This window comes from Echinops telfairi, unplaced genomic scaffold, assembly GCF_000313985.2.
Source record: "Echinops telfairi isolate 266 unplaced genomic scaffold, ASM31398v2 ScPeMD7_7424;HRSCAF=8462, whole genome shotgun sequence".
Lineage (NCBI taxonomy): Eukaryota > Metazoa > Chordata > Mammalia > Afrosoricida > Tenrecidae > Echinops > Echinops telfairi.
Genome location: NW_022111324.1, coordinates 94,057,546 through 94,077,171, shown reverse-complemented (window position 1 = coordinate 94,077,171; position 19,626 = coordinate 94,057,546). Strand labels below are relative to the sequence as shown.

General features: G+C 42.0%; 1 protein-coding gene across 1 annotated transcript in view; it reads right to left on the bottom strand.

The window, feature by feature from the left end:
* Window positions 1-382: 382 nt before the first annotated feature.
* SMIM13 (small integral membrane protein 13) overlaps window positions 383-19,626 on the bottom strand; it is a 25,086-nt gene continuing 5,842 nt past the window's right edge. The window contains exon 2 of the mRNA XM_004712220.2: window positions 383-4,401. Within this exon, the coding sequence (XP_004712277.1) occupies window positions 4,214-4,401 (188 nt within the window). The 3' untranslated portion in view covers window positions 383-4,213. The remainder of the gene's footprint in view (window positions 4,402-19,626) is intronic.

Here is a 19,626-nt window from a genome sequence, read left to right as displayed (position 1 = left end):
GGGACTGACAGCACTGATGATTGTATAACCCCACCCAATAGGATTGACCATAACTCTACGTGAATGTGTATATTGGAATTAGTAAAATGTCAGCTGTAGACTATTATGAGAGGCGCCCCAGTGGCACAGCGGTTACACATTGGGCTGCTAGCTACAAGGTTATCAGTTTGACATCAGCTGCCACTTGTCAGCATCAAGAGGCTCTCTACTCCCGTAAAGTTTTAGTCTAGGAAACCCACAGGGGCCGTTCTACCCTGTCCTGTCCAGTCTAACGGACTCGATGGTGGGGAGTGGGAGTAGACTAGCAATAAAATAACCACAAATCCCTCATGTCAAGGTACACTTCATATTACACATTGTCAAGAGACAGACACCATTTTTGTCTTCATTATAATTTATTCGGTGTAGTTTAAAGAAGTTAAAACAATACAAAACAGACGCTTTAGATATAGAATCAACCATCTTTAAAATAAAAATCGTTGAGAGGCAAGTGATCGTTTTACACACATCCCTCATCTTTACAGTTACATCTTCTTATACAAAGGAACTAGCAACACATGGGCGCGTCGAATTCTTCATAAGCCCATTTGTCAAGCAGCAAGATGAAAATGCGCTGGGAGCACAGCACAGGTGTGCTCTTCAGGGACACCCACGCAGCAGACTTTGGTGGGTGGCTGTGCAGAGAACCAGCCCGGAGAGTAACGCCCAACATTCTTATGGAGCAAGCGGCACATGTACATTAGAGCAAGTGGAAAATGTTCTCCTTTGTGTTCTACGTTGAAAACGACAAGACACTTGAAAAGCAGACAAAAGGAGCTGGAGTTCTAAACTCCAAGACAAAACACTATTCCATTCGTTTCTTGAAAACCTACAAACCAAGCACTGCTCAGTGGCTTTTAAAGGTGAACTTCCTGTACAAAAGCACTTGGAATTTACCAAAGGCTAAAGTGATACTGGTTACATAGTACATTAAAACACAGCTTTTAAGAAAATTTGACTTAAAAAGATTGCATCACTGATGTAAACTAATTTCAAAACTTGTCACTCTTAAAAATGCACTACTTTCCAATCTTTCAACACATTTTGGTTTAAAATGCCCCAATTTTGTGAAACCATCACTTAGTACTCTATATGTTCGGTAAAGTAACATCTTGACATTGTTCTTAAACCTTAAGCATCTGAAGAACTGGGTCAGCAAATGTATGAACTAGTTGTCTACCCGTAACAAGGTATTTCATGTTCTCACTAGAAACATTATTACAAAACCCATTACGTGAATTCTATTTTTAGCTTGGTATGCACATTAGAAACCCACATAAGTCAGACAAGAGTTGCGCTTCTTTGGCACTTAAATGAGCCCAATGCTACCAGTATAACCGCACTGGCAATTTTCACAGAGTTCAAAGCATAAGAGAGCGACATGGGAAGGGTTGGTTGGGAAGAAAATGAAACCATTTATTAGGGTCCTCAATTTCAGACTGAAGCCTCCACAGTGATATACTTACTCCATCCATCATTCTTTGTGAGGATTCAGATAAGACTAATACTTTGTTTTTAATGCTCATAAAAAAGTTAATAGTATACACAGGGTAGCCCGTGTACTGAGAGACTGAAAATGCACTTCTGACCTAGTTCTAACAAGCTCACTGCAAAAGCACTCAACAACATGAAAAAGGTACGGGCCACTGTTCACAAACACAACCGAGTTTTTAAAAAGTGAATTAACTTGCAGGGTTTTCCTATTGCTATGTGACCTTTTTAACTTCCTTAGTTGAAAATTAAAGTATGGTGAATGTGGGCCATTAATACATTTTGGGGTATATTTCTCAAGTAAATTAACCATGAAATATTTTAAATTTTCATAAAAAGGCAGTCTTAGAAGTGTAAAGCCTATACACAATACCAACATGTACGCCTTTACATGAATCCACATCCAATAATTTGGGGGTGGCCCTTTGCCGACTTGGAGGGATGTCAGTCATGCTCTCTTTAATGCTGACAGAACCTAAGTTCTGCTGGAATGTTCTCAGCAAGTATTATTACCTGTAAGATATACTCACTGTAAGGCAGTGCACGGCTCCAAATGCTGGACTCGATTTAGATGTAACTGTCTAGGCATTAATTTTTCCCAACCGATTATCATTTTAATGTGATATTTAGCCAATATGAGGCGTGAAAATTAATGCTTGGAACTCATGTCAGTTTTGTTAATTAATCTTCACTCACACAAAAATAGAAAATGGCCCCCAAAGGAAATAAAGACTGTCCCGACTCTGAGCTGCCAGGGATTTCCCCCTACAAATTATTTAAAACTGAAATTAATGCTCTCTGAATTCGCTTAGCATAGCCAAAGAGCTACCATGACAGGAAAGGGATGCCGCTGGGAATACGACTTGGGGCCGATCAAGTAAGCTGTGACTGTGTAAACAAAACCATCAGCACGAAGTACAAGGTATCAAATAGAACTGCATACCATCATGAAACAGAGGCACCATTTTACAGCGGCCAGTCTTGGAGCAAACGAAAGTTAAAAACCATAAAGACCTTCAATTAAGAAAATAAATGGGCTTTGCAATTCATTCTTCAAGAGCCATTAACTAATAAATAGAACGTTTTCCAATCCCCATCGCTCTTAAACAGTCCGTCCAGAGTTCAGGTAAGACAATCAATGAAAACCCGGCAAGGGTTGCTTTAGTTCAGTTCAGTGGGCATTGTCACTCACTATTTTTCCCCTCAATACCATGTACCTTGGAGGTCCTAATCATTGAATTGCTCCTTGGGATAATTTACTTTCCCCACGACACACACGCATTGAACATAGTTTTCCCATACAAAGGGAGTAATTGCCCCGGCTCCTCCCACATTTTTAGGGTTTTTTTGATTCTGAAATTAACTACTCTAAAATCCTAAAGAGGTCACCTCCTCACCTCAGAGGGTAAAAAAAAAGCACACTTCATAGAAAATAATTATTTTAGCAACAAATAAGTCAGAATTATGTTCCCCAATAAATAATTGCTATACTAGAAAGAAAACTGAATTCACAAATAACATTTTTAATCTAATCTAAGGGGCTATCAATTGTTTAAAATGCACCATAGATACTAAGAAAAACCCTGCCAACTGATTGTAGCACAATGCTTTCTTACTACACCGCAGGTGTATTTATATTTACTGAAAGAGCTCTTTCAAGAATGAAACTGACCCAAAGGGCTAGGTTATAACTATCATTTCATATTCCGAGTCCTCCTCTTCTGAATCACTCTTCAAATCAGTCATCCACGGCCGCCCTATCCCACAGGCTGGTGATGCAGTATTGCCTAAGTGTGCGCTCTACCACTGTCTGCTATTTAATGCCGGCAGGGAGCTCTGGGAAAAGTGATGCTCGGCACCATAGCGGCAGCCTGCTGGCCGCATGAAATCCGTCACACCAACTTGTTGCTCTGAATGTTATTTCATCTATTCCAAGGGTTTTGGTAATTTCTCCTGCCTTCAACGCATCGCTTGACATGGGACAATCTTTCTGCATGCATCTCACTGACAAAGTGCAGCACAGCTTTATTTACTTGAGGGCATCTTCCTTTCTCGGGTCCTGTAAAACACTGTCATTGCTTTCCAAGAATGTGGAACTGCAGTCAGTCCTCAAGCGACGGCTATTGGACACGCTGGTCAAATGTGCACCAGGCTGCCCTGTTTCCATGCTTGTCAGACACACAATGACTTTTTGATCCACTGCTGAATCACAGGGCAATCTTTTTGAAGACATTTTTAAGCGCAAAGTAAACCTGACAGGTCTGATATCAGCAACACACAACTCCGTTCAAGTGATGGCATTATGAGAAGCTATGACCTGGTGCCTACGCTACGATGACAAGTTAAAATGTAAAGAAAAAAACATAAAAACATACATTTCAGGGCTAATCAAATATGGGTGTTCAATCCTGTAATGTTTACCATATTTGCACCAGTGCAAGAAAAAGTCTGAGCGCCCAGGAACATGAGTAGAACACTAGTAAAGCTAAAAGATTATTTTATGATGAAATGGTCCAATTTGGTTTCAATTCCCTTTATTTTATATGGCTTACATATAATTTTGTAATTGAACTTATAATCCAAATACAAATGTTCTTCTTTAAGTAAATTTTAAAACCAAGTCACTAAAGACAAAGGCTCCCAGTCGGCCTTTACCATCGGAGAGCAAAGAGCCGCACTGGGGTCAGCGGCCGTCCTCAGCAGGGGCCTTCCTTTGGCGCGTGGATCTGATCCTGTGTTGAGAGGGTGAAGTGTCTGCTTCTGCTTCCAACCTTGACGGCTCATGATCTCCCTCCTGGGATCCTGTGTCTCCCACCAGTTCCCGCAGAAACTTGAATTTGGACAAAAATAGATGCCAAACAAAATACCAACCTACAGAGACAAAAATATTAACAAAAAACTTTAGACACAGGCTACATATTCAGAACACAAAAACTAATTAGGAAAAAAAACTAATGAGGACTAAGGAGTATGTTACAAACAGTATATGTAATATAAATAAATATACAAGCAAATATCTATTTAATATTGACTAATAAACACAGATTATGTGCAAGGGATAAGGATAACCTTTACACTTATAGAGTGGTAGCATACAGTTTCTGCTCTTAGGAACCCTGGGATCCAAACTTGGTCCATCTACTAAAATTGTAGGGCTGGTAGTACTCTACATGAAATGTGCAAAGACTTGGAGCATTTGTCAAGCTAAAGGAATGGACACGCAAATGAAAGCCTCACGGTAAAGGGCTCTGTGGGCAAAACAACCCCCAGAACGGGAAGAGCCCACAATATCGAGAACTAGTCAACAGTGAACCGTGTCAGAAGGTAGCTTAGGCTCAAGAACCGATGGTATTGAAAGAAAATGTCCAAGCTGCATGGAAGGCACTAGCCGAAAACAAGACTCCAGGAATTAAAAGACAATAATTGAGATTATTTCAACAAATATAAGTGGATTTGTTTATGCCGAGAAACCTGCAGGATAGCTATCTGGCCAATGGATGGTAACACTGAGAAAACCAGAAGTTCCAGAACTTAACTGCATGCGAGGAACCTGTACATAAACCAAGAGGCGGTCATTGGGACAGAACAAGGGGACACTGTATTGTTTAAAATCAAGAAAGGTATTGTCAGGGTTTCAGTATTTCACACACTACTTATTCAATTTGCCAACTGAACAAGTAATCTGAGAAGCTGTACTATATGAAGATGGCTTTGGACCAGGATTGGAAGGCTCATTAAGAACCTGTGATGTGCAGAACATAATCTTGCTTGCGGAAAGGACTTGAAGCACTCACTGAAGAATATTAAAGAAAGCCTCCGATGTGCATTACACTTCAACATAAAGAAAACAATTCTTACAAATGAGACAAAGAAATATTTGACATTAACAAGGATTTCATTTTCCTTAGCTCCACAATCAATGTCCATGGGAAGAAGCAGACAGAAATTAAATGACTCATTGCATTAGACGCACCTGCTGCAAAAGACCTCCTTATTTAAAGTACTAAAAACCAAGGATGTTACTTTGAGGGTTAAAGTGTGCCTGATCCACGCCACAGGATTTCCAATCCCCTCAGATGCATGTGAAAACTGAACAATGACTAAGGAAGACCGAAGGACTGGCACCTTTAAATCAGTTTTGTGGAGAATGTCATATTCATGGACCTGCAGAGGAAGCACCGACAGAACACTTCTTTTAAGGGAGGCTTAAGTCCCCTATATTTTGGACATGCTCTCAGGATGATCAGTCAGGGAGAGAGGACATCTTTTGGGTAAGGTAGAGGGTCACTGATAAGACTCTCAGGGAGCTGGATGACCAGCGGCTGCAACAATGATCTCAAACATATCATTTGTGAGGATGGTTCCGGGCTGGGCAGTCTTCTGTTTTGCTGTGCTTGGGATTGCTATGAGTCGCAATAAACTTGACAGAACTTAAGAACAAAGTAAAGGTGTTTATTATATTAAGATGAAAACTGTTGGTACGTTTTCCTGAGTAAGCACCTTTAACGTTTGCCTCAGTATTCATACCTCAATACTATTTAACAAAAACAAGTTTGCTTGGATCAGAAAGTCACTACAATTCAATGGTAGGAGTCAACTGCACCATAGTGAAAAGTCATCAGCCAGGACCAAGCTATGCGTAAGATGCTAGAAACAATCAATTTCCAGACGAAATTTTTACTTTTCTTTCATTGCATCACCATCTTAAGTTCAAGATTAAATATATATATAGTATTTTCATGTCAGATCTCTAAAAAGTCCTTTTAAATAGCAATTAATCAAGTCATAGTTGATATTGCAAGGAATTTTAAATTCACTAAGCTGTAGATGTCCACCAATAAGGAACAATCAATAAAGGAGTGCACGGGATAAAGCCTGAACCTATAATTGATTGTTCTGAAATATCAGGAGCATGAAATAAACCAAGGAAACCATGGTCACACGGGCTTCCATGCTAACATGCTTGCTTAATGCTGTTCTTTAAACATCCTGGCTTCAGAAAAAAGTAATCATAGCATATTTAAACTTGATTACAACAAAATCCAACCAGCTCTTCACCTCGATATTATCACAGGAATCCTGAACCTGCAATCAGACCAAGATAAATGGGCAGTGGAAGAAAGTTTGTTTTAATTTACTGCTTTCTTACAGTCTCTAAGAAAGGATTAGCATCCATGCCTTGCCTTACTCACCTTCAGATATCTGAACCATTCCTAAGGTCTGTGCTTTCCTTTGCACTCCGGTCCCAAGTGTTAACTGAGCATGGCAAAAATACTGTGGGTCAAGTGTATGTTGGATAAAAACATACACTTATTTTCATGGAACTGCAAATTACTATGCTCTCCTGCCATTCTTGAAATTCTTTATAAAACAGGGACAGCAACTTAGTGCAAAAACACTAGGTGCAAAGGTACCTTAGTGCCAGGCACAAAGAACCACTGACCAAGTGTTCACCCTGGGCTGGCGTGCCTTCTGCTGTTTTACTAAATTGTCTTTTTGTACTGAAATATGGTTCACATACCATAAAATTCAACCCTTTAGAAGTGTGAAATTCTGTAGCTTTTAGTATACTCACAAGGTTGAGCAATATCATTTCGTCGTTGTTAGGTCCCGTTCTGACTCAAATCAGTTCTGACTCAAAGCCAACTTACGTGTAACAAGCAAACACTGCCTGGTCCGGTGCCATGCTCATACCATTGCTATGCTATGGTTGCAGCCAATGAGTTAATCCATCTCAGTGAGGGTCTGCCTCTCTTTCAATGGCCCTCTACGCTAACAGGTCAAAAATACAGGAGACTACGGGCTGCCACCCTTGCCATCAACGGGCATTCTGGCTGTACTTCCAACGCCGATTTGCTTGTTCTTCTGCTGGTCCACAGTATATCCAGTATTCTACTCCAGCAAAGCTGATTCAAAGGCATCAACGTTTGTTTGTGTCCCTCATTCACTATCCAGCTTACACATGTATGGATGACATGAAAATACCATGGTTAGGGTCACCTTGGTCCTCAAAGTGACGTCTTAGTTTTTTAACACTTTTCAGTGGTCTTTTGTAGATCTACATCCTTTGATTTCCTGAGTGGTGCTTCTATGGACATTGATTGTGGATCCAAGGAATAGGAAATCCTTGGCATTGACAAGGTCTTTTGTTTCTATTCTATGTTAAGGTATAAACCACAATGAAGGCTGCAGTGTTTGCTATTTATCGGTAAGGCTTCAAGTCCTCTTTATTTTCAGCAAGCAAGGTTGTGTCATATGACCAGCTACAAATGAGTCATCCCCCAATCCGGAAGTCCCAATGTCTCAGATTTTTTGTTCAGCACACAGGCTGAATAGAGGTGTAAGTGGGTAAACCAAATACAAAGTATCTCTAGTAGAGTTCCAGTTCCAACAGAGACAGGGTTTCTTTCTAACACAGTGGGTTTACTAGTTCTCTGCGACCAGTGGATGGCTGCAGACAAGTTCTCTCAGGAAGACACTTGTTTTAGTCTCGCTACAGTTCCTTCAAAACAAAAGGTCCAATCAAAACAGTGGTTTCCAAAGGGATCGGATGGGTCAGTTAAATGCAAAGCAGAGAGGTCAGCTCAGTCCCAGAACCACTATTTTCTGGGACTTCCAAAGGGTGGTCTTGATTTTCTTGAAGGACTTAGACCTAGGGGGTTATTAGGAAATTTTGATCACCGTTGAGTCCCTTGCAGATTGCTCTTTACATGGGGATTCATCAAAAAGCACAGAATTCCTTTGGGGGATGGGCTAGAGAGACAGAAGCAGTCTTTTTTTTAAAGCACAGTCTTCAGAAGTGTAGAGACGGAGATGAAGAATGTGTTGGGACACAGCAACTTCACATTTTGATAGTTTTACTAAACACAGGCTTCCGTGATTATGGAGAAATGCTGTTTCCTTACCCATCTATGCTAAAAGTATATAACTTGGAAACACAACATTCCTGATTGTAAGCCACCCAGGAAATCCTTGTTCTATTCCAACAGCCTCTGGGCCTTTGTTAAGGAATTATCTTGAGACCCTTGTTGAAAGATAATTGGCCAAAATATATGAGCTTATTTCTAAACCTTTAAGTCTATTCCATTGATCTATATACGCTTTTCCTTACGCCAACACTACTGCAGTTTTAATGTAAGTTTTGAAATCAGAACGTGTCAGTCCACAAACCGCTCTTCTTTTTCAAGATTGTTTCGACTGTTGTAAGATTTATTTCCATGTGAATTTTAGAAGCAGCCTGTCACTTCTGCAACCACAACAACGAGAAAAGGTAGCCAAGCTGATAGGGTCTAACCTCAATCTCGATGTCAATTTGGGATCCAGTCTGGTTTTAAACACTACTCTGTACTTCCCAAATTTTCCACAACGATTACACAGGGTTTTGATAAGGAGGAAACTTAGGAGAAAAACAAGTATAAGACTGATGTCTAAATCATACAACATTCTGTAGACTTAATATACTTATAAAGACTGGTGTGCCATTACTTGGTCTAAATTAATAATGCCAGTTGATTTCAGCAGATACTAAGGGAAACTTCTCCCAGGGTCAGTTAGGTTAACTATACTAAAAGTTTAGAAAATGCATTCACCTGAGGTGAATGGAGACCGAAGATGAATGTACGATCAGGAAAATTGTAACTCACCTCAAAGTGATGACCATAACTTCATAAACTTAGACCAATGATTCCAAGAGTGACTACAGGTATAAAATGTCCCAGAAACAACAGAGAGAGGATGCTTTTGACTGAAAAGGTCAATGGGGAGGGGTCGTCACCCCAGGAGTTGGTATAAAATACTAAGAGAAAGCAAAGACTTCCAAGCATAGAAATCTACAGAATAAGGAACAGCTGGGCGATGTAAAGATATTTGCATTTAGGTTGGTCAGACTCACTCTTCCTCAGTAAGAAATCGCACGCTAATTAATTTTTTTTAAAAATCACTGGCAACCAAACAACGTAAGGGACTCGATCTCAGGTCAAGGTTAGAATGTGGCAGCCAATGACAAAAATCCTGGAGTCTGGAGCAGCAAGTTAAGGCTGCCACTCCAACACCACTCTCATCCCCACCACACCACTGAACTACCAGACTCCATAACTCTTTAATTTCTATCCCCCAATCTGGTGGGAAGCAAATGGGGAAGGCACATTTTCCACCTGTTCTGCTTGATGTAAGGGGTGGGGGGCAGGAAAGGAGGCAGTGATGCCGCTGCCCACAAAAAAATTATGAGGTAGAAGTCCCCCAATGTGGATGTGGGGTTCATCTTCCGGGCAGCCAGAAAGCACAACTCTGCACTGGGCTTGGTTTGTACAATGACTACTGCAATGACAGCGTGGGAGTGCAGAGGAAAGATAGCCCACAATGTCATGAGAACTGCAGGGGGATCCACGAAACTGAGGGAAGTCCAGCAAGTCCTCTCTAAGTATATATAAAGCGTCTTCTAATTTTAGAGGAGCAAGATAAACAGAAGTATGAAGAATCCTCAACAGTTAAGCACTGGGCTGCTCACAAAACAGTCCGTGGTTCAAACCCACCCAGATGTGCTGCAAAAGAAAAGACCTGGAAGATCTGTACCTGCGTCCCAACCAAGCTAGCTGCCACGGAGTCACTGCTGACACATGGCACCCCTCTTCGGGTTTCCAAGACTAACTCTTCACGGGAGTAGAATGCCCAGTCTCCCGCTAAAAGCTGCTGGTGGTTTCAAACATGTGGATCGCAACCAACACATAACCCAGGGCTCCTGTTTAGATTACAGTTTACAACACTAGAGGTCAGAGTAGGGCTACTCCATCTGGTTTCCAGCCAGGCTGTAATCTCATTGGGAGCAGACTGCCTCACCTTTCTCCCACAAAGTGGGTGGTGGGTTTGAGACCCCGGCTTTTTGGTTAGCAGCCAACCAAGTGCTTAAACCACAGTACCACCCAGGCTCCTTCATATGCAAAAGGAATCGTAAGATATGATATTTCTACAATAGAATGCAAAAGAATGCTAACTGTTAACCCTTGCCAGGGTTCTCCAGAACAGAACTAATGAAATCCATAGGTTAGGTGATAGGCTACAGATCTAGCCCTCTGGTATCCTGGATCAGTAGGTTATCTATGGAGCTGGGCAAGAAGGGAGAGTTCCAATATGATGTCTATAGTCCTGAAGCAACATCTTTCTCCTTTGGATAAACTTTTTTTCTCTCTGAAGACATTCAGCTGTTCAGATGAAGCCCACCTATGTTGTTGAAGTAAAGTACTTAAGACAGATAACTGATATAAATGCTATGTCCGTGTATGAAACCCTTCTAACTATCATCTAGACCTCGATGCTTCCAGCGCTCCTCCATCTAGAAAACAGGTTCCCAAATTTACTTGCCCTACTGTCCCAAGGGGGGTGGAGATTACTCAGCACCCTTCTGGCAATTGAAATAATTTATACTATATCCTGTAATACAGGATAAGGTGTGGGAAAGAGCTCCGGAGGTTTAGTGGTTCTGAATCAGGCTGCTAACTGCAAGGTCAGCAGTTTGAAACCACCAGCCATTCTGTGGGGGAAAGACCCGGCTTTCTACTTGCCTAAAGAGTTACATTCGCAGACACTCACGGGGGCGGTTCTACCCTGCCCTACTTGGGCTGCTGTGAGTTGGCCTGGACTCCATGGGACAGAGTTTGGTTTGGGAACTGGATCTTTTCAGAAGCCCCAGCGGGCAGTATCAGCCATTTTGGGAAACACTGATGGAGAATGTTTAATCAAACAAATGTGCACTGTAACCCAGTGGACCTACGAAATGCATCGTCACAACAGGGAAAATGCCACGCAGTATGGAATTAACACACCAAGGAAGACAGGTATCAGGAAAGAAGAATCGAAGACAGAAGCTGTCACACCAGATAAAACTGTTAATAAGACATTTATTGGCTATGTTAATTGGACATGGAAATAATAGGTTTTTTGCTTTTGTTTTCCTTTTATTTTCAACTTTGGGGCAGGTTCTTTGAAACAATTCTTTGAACGTATCAGATTTAATGACAAACTTGTTACTCAACTTAACTGAACTTTCCCAGCACTTTCTTCTGGAACATCACAATCCCTGCTGTTGATCAATGTTGTTAGGTGCCGGCTAAACGGAGCACACATACAACAGAACGGAGCACTGTCAGGTCCTGTGCCTACTGTTGCACACACTGTGTCAATCCACCTCCTAGAGGGCTTTTTGGCGGACCCGCTACCAAGAATGCTTTCTCTCTATATGGGACTGGTCCCTCCAGATTAACGTCCCAAGTATATGAGATAAAGTCTCACATCCTCACTTCTAAGGAACACTCTAGCTGTTCTTCCAGGACCCACCTATTCAACTTCATTCTTAAATGCTACAAGTGTACTGATCTTCCAACAACACAAACAGAAAATCACGTATCATTAAATCATCAGTTATTTTGATGAAGCAGCTTTCGGTTCAAAGTAACAGAAACCTCAAACCTAGTGTAACCAAAAGAAGGGAATTATAATAAACATACACACTGTCTCATAAATAGCTTTACCAGGGACTAGAACCAGAAAAGACTCCCGTGCCCTGAGGTCATTCTCAGCATCACGATTCTCCAGTGTGCTTACTTCACTTGCCTTCCTACTTCTCCAGTTTCCCCTACTCCCAGCTGCCTATCAGTCTCTGTTCACAACCTCAGAAACACAGCTAGAAGCTCTGTCCCAACTTGGGTCACGTGTCAGCCCCGGGCAGTCTGTTTTACCCAAGGGCTGTTGTACTAGACAGAAGGACTGTGAACAAATTGGGAGTAGCACTGGTGGCTGCTCACAGGGACCCCAAGCACAGAAGGATGAATGCTGCACTACTTCCTACGATCGTGGGTACATCCGACTGTTGTGCTCCATTGGGTTTTCATGGTCTGCTCTTTGGACGTGGAACACCAGATCTTTCTTCCGAGTTCACCTTTATCTAGGAAGAAAGAATTCCACCACTGAGCGACACTGGCCCTCAATGCTGAGAACAAAGGGTGCTTTCAGAGATAAGAGGGAAATGTCTCAGATGGCCTACAACAGTGGTTCTCAACCTTCCTAATGCCGCGACCCTTTAATAGTTCCTGATGGTGTGGTGACCCCCAACCATAACATTATTTGTGTTGCTACTTCATAACTGTAATTTTGCTACTGTTATGAATCATAATGTAAATAACTAATATGCAGGATGTATTTTCATTGGTACAAATTGAACCTAATTGAAGCATAAGGATTAATCACCAAAACATTATGTAATTACTGTATATATTGTGAAATATTTATTTCTAATTACAAGTAGATGAAATTTTGTCTTGAACCATGTGTAGCAGGGGTAACATACAGTTTTCATGCCAGGTACTCTTATGTGCATGATTCCGCATGTGGGCAGACCTGCCTGGAGGCAGACAGAGGAGCAGGGTCTCAGTTCCGAAACATGATGTTTTCCGATGGTCTTAGGCAACCCCTGTGAAAGGGCCGTTCAACCTCCAAACGGGTCTCAACCACAGGTTGAGAACTGCTGGCCTAGACGAAGATCTTCAGTAAAGTTGCCCCACCTTTACCCTGCATAATGTGATGGTGAAATCCTTGGCTGCTATTCAAAAGGCGACCTGCTTTCTAAAGATTACAGCCTAAAAAACCTCCTAGGGCACCTCTAGTCTCCTACACAGCCACTGAAACTTACTGTCATGGATTCTGATTGACAGGGACCCAAAGGACTGGATAGAACTGCCCCTGTGGGTTTCCAAGACTGTGACTCTTTTCTGGTAGTATAAAGCCCCATCTCTCTCAAGGAGAGACTGGTGATTTTGAACTGCTGACCTTGCAATCTGTAGCCCAACACGTAACCACTTTCCCACTGGGCTCCCTAAAGGGCCACTATGAGTTGGAATACGACACATGACAAGCACATAAAAGACTGCAGGAACAACTCAAAAAATCACCCAAAAGCTAGACCGGCGATTCATTTGTTGGTTTAAAGTCTGGTCAAAACCGTTAGTCTTGAAGCCTGGTCTCTCTCCCCCTCTCCTGTGGAGATATAAACAATACCCTCCCCTTGGGTTGGTTAGTGATGCACCAAGACAACCAAGAGAGGTCTGCGGGGCTGGCCCCAATCCCAACTATGTGGACACTTGCCGCCCTCAGAAGAATGCACTTCAGAGGGCAGCACTGGGTCTACAGCTTGGAGAGAGGGGCACGTGGAATTAGAGCACACGGGAGAAACGCAAAGGGATGGAGAGGGAAGAGAGGAAGGACATCCTGACCCACCAAGCCCCAAAGATGATGTTCCTGCTCGGAGCAGACAATGCACGCGAAGGACCATAAGGCTGCTCCCACCACAGGACACGGCGCCCCGCACTGAACCATGACGCTGCCGGGACAGCACTGGAGACACAGTGCGGGAATAGTGTACAGTCTGGCCCCATCACGCTGGGGCAAAGCATTGAGGGCATGCAGCAGAGCAGCAGCGGGAGCAAATGATGAAACCCACGAGGAATACCAAAAATAGACTTGGGAGGCAGAGTGTGGCACCCCATCAGACTTGACTGGAAAACACTTGTAAAGGCCAACAAACAGACCTTGAACTATTTATAGGCTTTTCCATTTTTGTCAGTGGCTTTATTTTTGTTATTGCTATTTTGTGTTTGTTTTTTGCTGTTGTTTTGTTGGTTTTTACTTCCTTTGTTCTTTTATTTGGCTTTGCCTGGTTTTTGCACTTATTAATGTATCTGCATGTCTATCTAGATAAGATAAGTGGTATAAATAATTTAGAGATGAAAAGAACAGGACCAATGGTTCCGGGGGGATATGAGAAGGGGAGGGGTACTAACCCAGGGACAAGGGAACAACAAGTGAACTAAAATCAATGGAAGGAAGGTCATAGGATGCCTAGTGGGGCTCAATCAAGGGCAATGTAGCAGTGAGGAATTACTAAACCTAAATGAAGGCCGAACATGATGGTGGGACAAGAGGGAAGTAAAAAGGAAATAGAGGAAAGAACCAGGAGGCAAAGGACATTTATACAGATATAAAAACAGGTATGTACATATGTATATATATAAAATGAGAGGGGAATGTACTCATATCTATATGTTAAGAATTAAGGTTGCAGATAGACTTTGGGCCTCGACTCAATTACTCTTAACACAAGAACACTTTGTTCTAACAATCCAGCATTCTGTGATGCTCACCTTCCCAACATGATCGCTGAACACAAAAATGGGTGCACAAACAAATGTGGTGAAGAAAGTTGATGGTGCCTGGCTATCAAAAGATATAGCGTCTGGGGTCTTAAAGGCTTGAAGGTAAACAAGCGGCCATCTAGCTGAGAAGCAACAAAGCCCACATGGAAGAAGCACACCAGCCTATGTGGTCATGAGGTGTCGATGGGATCAGGTATCAGGCATCTAAGACCCAGAACAAAACCATACCCAGGGTGAATGGGGTGGGGGCATGAAGTGGAGACCTAGACAATTGGACATCCCCTCACAGAGGGGTCACGGAGAATAGGTGAATCAGTCAGGGTGCAGGATAGCACCGATGAACCACACAACTTTCCTCTAGTTCTTTGGTGTTTCCTTCCCCCCTCTATCATGACCTCAATTCTACCTTACAAATCGGATTAGACCAGAGCATGCACACTGCTACAGATAAGACCCCAAAACACAGGGAATCCAGGGTAAATAAAACCTTTAAAGAGGGCCAACAATGAGCATTGTTGGAAAAAGGGGGAATCCATCATAAGGATCAACTGGAATCCCCTCCTAGGGGGACGAGTAACAGAAAAGTGAGTAAGGGGCAACAGAGGATAATATAAGGAAACAATAATCTCTTAACTTATCAAGGGTTTGTGAGGTAGGGTGGACAGGGGAGGGGGAAGAAATGGGAACAGATTATCAGGGGCTCAAGTGGGAAAAGAATGCTTTGAAAATGATGATGGCAGCATATGTGCTTGACACACTAGACATATGGCTTGTGATAAGAGATATAAGAACCCCAAATGAAAGTATTTTAAAAATTAAATTAAATTAAAAATAAGTAGTTAAAAAAACAAAACTTTAGTCTTAGAGATGGGAATAGCGATACCAGGAGGGTAGGGGGAAGGTTGGGGGTGGAGGGGAGGAAGGGGAACTGACTGAAATTATTGATGCATAATTCTCCCACCCCCAGGGGGATGAACAACAGAAACGAGACAGTGGTAGGTGTAAGATATGAAAACAATAATAATTTATCATTTATCAAGTGGTCATGAGGGTGGGAGGGGGGAGGAAGGGGGGAAAAGGGAACTGATACCAAGGGTAAAAATAGAAAGGAAATGTTTAGGAAATGATGGCAACACATGTACAAATATGCTTGATACAATTGTTGTAATGACATGTTATAAGACCTGAAAGAGCCCCCAACAAAATGATTTTAAAATTTAGTCTTTTTATGATTGCTCTTGATTTCTTTCAAATCTCTATACAACACAACCACTGATGAACGTCCATACAGCAAAGGTCCTCAACCTCTTGAGCAGAGAAAATGATTGGGGGGCTGGAGGTGGGGGGTGTAGTCACCTTCTCCTGTTTTGAGAACCGAGCACTTATGAAATGGAAGGTAACTTGGAAAGCATTTAGCAGCCAGTCAAAGAGCCCTTGTAGTATATGAGTGTCATGCTGCAGCCATTTACAAAGGGGATCACCCAAAGAATCCGCAAGGCTGTTTTTTGAAACCTAGATTCCCAAGAACTCATCCTAGATTTTCCAAATCAATTTCCTGGAAATTGTGTACACTCCCGAGGTGATCCTGATGCCCAAGGAGGTTTCAAGAAGATGAGGCCTCTGGCCAAGACCGTGCCAACAGGAGGGGACAGGCTATGTAAGAGGACACCACTGGGAAAAGGAGACAAAAGCCAGCCACAAATACCCATGGGACCTTGTGAATGTGTTTGAGGGCGCTCCAGAGCCCAATCAAAGCCCCATCTTGTAGATGACGGGCCTCACCCATAACTGGGCAGGGGGGCAGCGTATGTCAGGAATGCACAATGGAAGAAGACATAAACGGAAACTGGATGTAAAACATGGTATGTCTTTGCTTCAAGTAAAATTGTTATCGGTTCTCATTGAAATAGCTTAATCAAACATTGCTGGATTCCAAGTTCTTTTTCTGGTATACTCGGAATGTATGAGAAAAAGCAAGTGGGAAGTTAACCAACATAAAAAGTATCACCCTCTAGCTATATGTTATGGGCTGTAGGAGCCTAACAGCTACTCCTCTTCATTCTAAAACCCTACAGCTGTACTGGGTGGGCAGGTGTGTGTTGAGAGTAGGAGAGAACCACAGACACAAGGGATAGAATTATCAGTCCAGACTGTAACTCTAACTTGCCATAATAATGTTGTAATCTGCCATTAAGTTGTCGGCCAACTCATGGCAAGCCCCCGGTACAATAGAACAAAATGCTGCTGATCTTGTACTTTCCATGATCATTCGCAGGCTGACGCATTGTGATCTCAAAGTTTTCATGGCTGCTTTGGGGAAGCAGGTCACCAGGCTTTTCTTCCTGGTTGCAACCCAGAAAGCTCTGCTGACCCTATTCAGCATCATTTTGAACCTGCCTAATTTGAATTCTAGGTCCTAGCAATGAACTTTTCCCAGAAGCATATGTCAGGGTTTCACAAATTTTTTTTGAAATAAAATTTAAAGACAAAGGGTTTCCCCCCCACATCTTTCGAAGCCTCCTCATGTGTATGTGTGTAGGGGGGGGTGGGGTGGGGAGGAGACAGGAGGTAGACTAACCACTGAAACTCAGGCTGTCTTTTACTGATAGGGGTTCCTCTGTAGTTCTCCCCCTCACCCACCCACCCCATGCCAAGAGCAGACAGGACACATCTTACACACAATGCCTTCCCTCGAAACTTAACACTCACACAGTCCCCCCAAAAGAGAAATGTGACAAGAAGACAGTGAAAAAAAGGAGTGGAGGAAAAACTGTCCACAAGCACGACCTAGTCAGAAATGTAGGCTGGATGTGAAAATAAGCATTGTGGTTTGCTTATTTGTTTTTCCCAAAGTCTGCACATTGCTCCAGTCTCACACTGATAAGCCCTATATGTTTAAAAAAAAAAAAACCAAAGAAGTACTGGCTTGTGTGCACCAGCAACTACGCACTACTTCAAAGAGAGCATTTCATTAAAGACACCCTACATTGTTTTCCTATGCAAGATAAACGTGCTGGCAACAGAAGGGCCGTCGTCCTAGCAGATGAACTTCGGTTATGAGCCGGCCTCTTCAATACACCATAAACCCTGTGAAAACTATTTTCGGTTTCATTTAGAGCTCACCTTCATTAAAGTGTTCTCAATCCCTGAAGGGCTTTTAGAGCCAACACCTCAATAACTTATGAATTAGTTAGCCCAAGAATCATTATTCCCACTTTCTAAACAAGATAATGGCACAAATGACTTACAATCATTTAAGTTAATTACATGTTATCCTAAAACAGAACCAAGACTCATATACCATGAAAGCAGAAGGATTAGATGGTGCCCAAGTACCACTAGTAACTAACCAGGGTTACAACAGATCCCAACAGAATGGGATACTAGGTGGAACAGAACCTCAAAAAATGGGATTTGACTGTGCCGACAGGATTCTCCAAGACTAATATACTAAGATACTATTCAAACCTTGAGCCAAAACGGACTAAGGTTGCCTGGTGACTAAATAACAAACAGGCCCCAAAATAAAGAACAGCATCTGTGCAGTGTTTTGTTCTGTTTGTACATAAGGCTGCTAGACGTTGGAAATGGCTCAATGGCACAATAACCTAATCATTTAGAGTTCTTAAATTGTTCCAATACTTGCAAAAATTTTGTTTTTAATTCACTGACAAATTAAATGATGTGTTTAAGAGATTAATATTTTACATCTTAGGGAATGATTAAATATAAGAAAAGGTATTAAATACATAAGGAAATTTGTTCTGTCAAATTTCTAAGTTGAGTGAACACTGACCAATAAAAACTCTGTATGCAAAAAATGCCAACTTAATCTTAAAGGCTTAGGAAAAACTAAGTCTCTAACTTGGTCACACAGACCCCTGGCTGAAATGAAATCATATGCAGAGATAAGGAGCTTAACTTGGTGCTTGCTTGGACAAAGGGAAAGTCTGCTTGTTTGGAAGGAGGTTTATAATCATAAACACCCCTGTTGATGAATTTCATCTGAAAGTACATACATTTGTAGTCCTTCAGAGACTCTTGGAACTTGCTGTTGAAAGAGATGACTAAGCTTTCTCACTTAAGAGAACCTCTGGAAGGTAGAACCATATTATACTTGTTTTTGCAGCTCAGTACCATGCTTACTATGGGCTCAAACATAACACTGATTGTGAGGACGGGCAGAACTGGGCAGTGTTTTGTTCTGTTGTACACAGGGTTGATATGAGCTGCCGTCAACTAGACAGCACCTAACAACTCCATGCTTGTAAGGCCCGAATATTTCAGGGATGTTTGAGTGTAAGAAACATGGCCCAATGATTGGGAATGAGGAAGGTAAACAAATCCTTGAATTTTTTCTGTATCAACTGAGGAGAGATGGTGTTAAGTAAGGAAAGATTCTAAGGTCTGCAACTGTTTTACGCGAGAGTTAAGTAAAAAAGTATTGCTTTAAAAACAGATGCCTCCGAATGTACAAATGTGCATTCGTATGTATGGATGGATGGAATATGATAAGAGTAGTATGAGCGCCCAATAAAATAATTAATATAATAAGTAAATAAATAAAAAGACACCTTTATCAAAGAAAAATATTAAAACGTAAAACTGCTGATTCTCCTAGGTCCCCCATCTAGGTCTACACACTCAGAAGGTGGGTTGGCACAGTGGCCACAAGAATGGGCTCCAACATCATTATGAGGACGGCACACGACTAGGTGGCGCTTGCTTCTACTGCACTTCAGGTACCTGTGGCGAACATCTAATAATAGCAACTCTTCCCGCAAAGAGCCCTGTGCTCCTATACTTACACATCCAAACAGCAGTGTTCCTTTTCAATGGTGAATCTTTGAAACAAAAATTAGCTTGACAGGGCAAAAACCCATGCTGGAGGGAACGG